Raw genomic sequence first — 4,158 nt, 5'->3', positions numbered from 1 at the left:
GATTTCTGAGTTCGAGGCCAGCCTGGTCTACAAAGTGAGTTCCAGGACAGCCAGGGCTACACAGAGAAACCCTGTCTTGAAAAAACAAAACAAGAAAAAAAGAAAAAAAAATACAATTTGGTGGCTGAATGGATAATTCAGTTAAGTGCTTGCCACAGAAACACGAGGTTTGAGTTTGACCTTCAGTGCTCACATAAAAATCTGGGTTTAGAGGCATATGCTTGCTCTCCTAGCACTGGAGAGGTGGAGACAGGTAGATTCATAGAATGTGCTGGCCAGCCAGCCAGCCAAGCCAAACGTGAGAGTCCCAGGGCACACTAAGAGACCCCTCGTCAAATACAAGCTTGACACCCCTACATGCCTGCACACGTGTACATGCGCATACAGGAACACACATACATAGTACAATGTCAGAGACTGAAATGATTCACACACTGTACTAGAACATTAAGAGGGCAGTATGTCAGTAGGCATCAAAATTAAAATCATAGCTGGGACCTGATGCATACATAGCTCAGTGGTATGTATAGGTCATAGGTAGCTGAGTGCTTACCTAGCATACACAAGGTCCTGGGTTCAATTCCCAGCGCTTATAAACCCTGCCACTAATTCCAACATTTGAAAATTGAAATCTGGAGATCAAGGTCATTCTTGGCTGAATATCAATCTTGAAGGATGGGACACAGGATGAGACCCAGTGTCAAGAAAAAGTAATTTAAAAATCATTTTTTACTTCTGGGGTTAATGTGTAGATAATGTACATATTCCTGTGTAGATGTGTGTGGTGTCTGTTAGGATAAGCAGATATGTGGGTGTGTGCCATATATGCTGAGATGTGCAGACATAAGATACATGGTGTGTATCAGGGGTGCTGAGACATGCAGACATAGGTAGAGATAGTCTTTGCTGCATTGTTTCTTGGCAAAAGACAGAATAATCTAAGTTTCCCATTAACTGTTGACTAGTTGAAAAACTGAAAAAATCTCTGTGCTGTTAAACAAGAGCACCAGGCATGCGTACTCACGGGGAAGAACTTACAAGAAGGATTTGTTTATCTATTGTCTGGAGACAGGATCTTGCTATATAAGCCTTCTTGACCTGGAACTCACGATGCATATCAAGATGCATCAAACTTGTGGCAACCCCCCTGCCTGAGCCTCCCGGGTGCTGGGATCAGAGGCACGTGCCACCACACCCAAGCTTTCTGTTTGATGAAATAACAAAGGTCAGCAACTCATGGAGCCGTGCCACCACTATCTGAGGGCATTGGTGTGGCTCCCCCACTTTCTGTTTAAGATTGCAGGCTCAGGGCTGGAGAGATGGCTCAGTCAGTAAAGTGCTTGCCACCCAAACATGAAGACCCAACTTAGAACCCTCAAAACCCATATAAAAGCTGGGCGCAGTGACACACATCAGTGACCCCCAAGTTCCTAAGCGGCATAGGCAGAGACAGAAGAATCCGTGGAAGTGTGTGGCACAGCTAGCCTGACAAATGCAGCAGTGACAGAAGAGAGAGATGTCATCGCAAATACGGTAGAAGGCTAGGACAGACGCTTGAGGTTGTCATTCAGCCCCCACGTGTGATTTATGGCATGCACACATGGGCGTACATGTGCACACATGTGCACACACATTTGTAAGAAATTTAAAAAGATTCTCTGTACACGGATTATTTCTAGAAAGCTCTGAGGAAACTTCAGTGGGAATCAGGTGGGGACAATGGTCTTGCCTGTATGGCTGTTATACTGTGACTGTCCTATACACAGATCTGACATTTATAATTTTTAAATAAAACATGGAGGTTCCTATGGCTTTGGAACCTCCAGGAATGTGTGCTTCCATAGGCCCTCCATGTCCCCTCTGAGGCAGTCTGACCTGTGAGGGTTCTGATGAGTCTTGAGCCACCTTCTCCGAAGCCTGTGGCATTTCACTTCCTTTCAATGCTCTGCTTGCAGGCTGTACCAGTCAGTCAAGCTGATGTACTCTGTGGGCATCTTCTTCACCTATGCCCTCCAGTTCCACGTCCCAGCTGAGATCATCGTCCCCTATGTCGTCTCAAGAGTGTCTGAGAACTGGGCTCTGTTCGTAGACCTGACTGTCCGCACAGCCTTGGTCTGCCTGACCTGTGAGTACAAAGGTGGTCATAGGCTTCTATGGTGCACGTCATACCTCAGAATAGTCCCTGCCCCAGCAGCCTTGGCTCTGCCGCTTGCCTGTGGGATCTATGAGATGCTTGACTCCTTGCTTCTCACGTTTCCACCTGAAACTGGTTCAGAAAACTATTACAGAGAGACCCTGTCTCAAGGGAATAATGTAGAGAGTGATAGATGACAGAACAGGACACTTGATTCCCTCCTCTGGCTTCTACATTCACACGGGTGCATACACACACACACATACACACACACACACACACACACACACACACACACACACAAATGAATCTCTTTAAAGATCACTGGGGGAGAGCCAGGGTCCAGAGCTGTGGTGCCTGGCCGGATCATTGAACTACAAAGCCGTGCTGTTGGGGGATCCCCTCTTTGAGGCACACTCAGTGAGTCTATGTTCCTCTCTCCCTGCAGGTTTCTCAGCCGTCCTCATCCCCCGCCTGGACCTGGTCATCTCCCTGGTGGGCTCTGTGAGCAGCAGCGCCCTGGCCATCATCATCCCGCCGCTGCTGGAGATCGCCACGTTTTACTCTGAGAACATAAGCTGTGCCACCATTGTCAAGGACATCATGATCAGCATCCTGGGCCTCTTAGGGTGTGTACTTGGGACATACCAAGCCCTCTACGAGATGACCCAGCAGACCCACTTTTACACGGCCAACTCTACAAGGGTCCACATATAATTACCTATTTTTATTTGAATAGCTCTTCCTTTCTCCACCCTCTATTGGATTCCCATTATATGTGTTCATCAAAATTCAGCATCTCTCTTAATTAGCGGCTTCTTTGTCTTCTAAGAAGAACATGGGTGCGTGCTGATTCCTGAGAAGCTCTGGTCTATTGGTCCTGGGTTTTTTTTTTTTTTTTTTTTTTTTGCTTGTTTTGTTTTGTTTTGTTTTTTGTGCCTTGGACCTACAAGCAGGTCAAATCTTTGATACTATCAGCCTCAAAAGGCCAGGCGAGGCCATGCATGCCTGTAGTTCCAGCGATAGAGGAAAAAGGAGGTAAGTGAATGCCCGAAACTCACTGGCCAGCCAGCCCAGCCAAATCAGTGAGTTCAGGTTCACTGAGAGACCCTGTCTCTCAAAAACAAGGTAGAATGCAATCAAGAAAAGACACCTGGGCCGGGCGTGGTGGCGCACGCCTTTGATCCCAGCACTCGGGAGGCAAAGGCAGGCAGATTTCTGAGTTCGAGGCTAGCCTGGTCTACAAAGTGAGTTCCAGGACAGCCAGGGCTATACAGAGAAACCTTGTCTCGAAAAAAAAAAAGAAAAGGAAACAGAAAAAGAAAAGACACCTGATGTCAACCTCAGCCTCCACAAGCACATGTGTGTACATGCACACACATATATACACACTTACACTGATAACTACTTGTACAGAAAGTGGATGAGTCCCTAAGGTGACCCATCATTAACAGCAACTGTTGCTCCTTAGTTAGGGTTTCTATTGCTGGGAAGAGACACCATGATCATTGTAACTCTTATAAGGAAAACATTTCATTGGGGCTGGCCTTACAGTTCAGAGGTTTAAATCTATTATCATCATGATGGGAAGCATGGTCGCGTGCATGAAGTTATGGTGCTGAAGAAGTAACTACATCTTGATCTGAAGACAGCAGGAAAAAGAACAAACCACTGGGCCTGGCTTACGCATCTGAAACCTCAAAACCTGGCCCTGGTGACACACTTCCTCCAACAGGGACACACCTACTCCTACAAGAACATACCTCCTAATAGTGTCACTCCCTGAGACTACGGGGCCATTTGCATTCAAACCACCACATTCTACTCCTTGACCCCATATGCTTGTAGCCATATCATACTGAAAAATACATTTAATCCAACTTCAAAAGTCCCCCCACAGTCTATAAGAGTCTCAGACTTGTTTAAAAGTCCAAAGTTGAAAGCCTCATCTGAGACTCATACAATTTCTTAACTGTAATCCCCCATAAAAGCAAAATGAAAACGCAGATCACATGCTTCCAACA

The 4,158-nt window shown here is 46.2% G+C and overlaps 1 protein-coding gene across 6 annotated transcripts in view; it reads left to right on the top strand.

The window, feature by feature from the left end:
• Slc36a3 (solute carrier family 36 member 3) overlaps positions 1–2,929 on the top strand; it is a 26,441-nt gene extending 23,512 nt beyond the window's left edge. For 5 of the 6 annotated variants that reach the window (XM_021176749.1, XM_021176747.1, XM_021176748.1 and 2 more), the window contains 2 exons: positions 1,956–2,125; positions 2,583–2,900. In XM_021176749.1, coding sequence (XP_021032408.1) covers positions 1,956–2,125; positions 2,583–2,851 — 439 coding nt within the window. In that variant the 3' untranslated portion in view covers positions 2,852–2,900. Of the gene's footprint in view, positions 1–1,955; positions 2,126–2,582 lie in introns of all 6 variants that reach the window. The other variant, XM_021176746.2, reaches the window with a different exon arrangement.
• Positions 2,930–4,158: the final 1,229 nt, after the last annotated feature.

Source organism: Mus caroli, chromosome 11, assembly GCF_900094665.2.
Source record: "Mus caroli chromosome 11, CAROLI_EIJ_v1.1, whole genome shotgun sequence".
In the NCBI taxonomy this organism is placed as follows: domain Eukaryota; kingdom Metazoa; phylum Chordata; class Mammalia; order Rodentia; family Muridae; genus Mus; species Mus caroli.
This window is presented reverse-complemented; position numbering and strand designations above follow the sequence as displayed.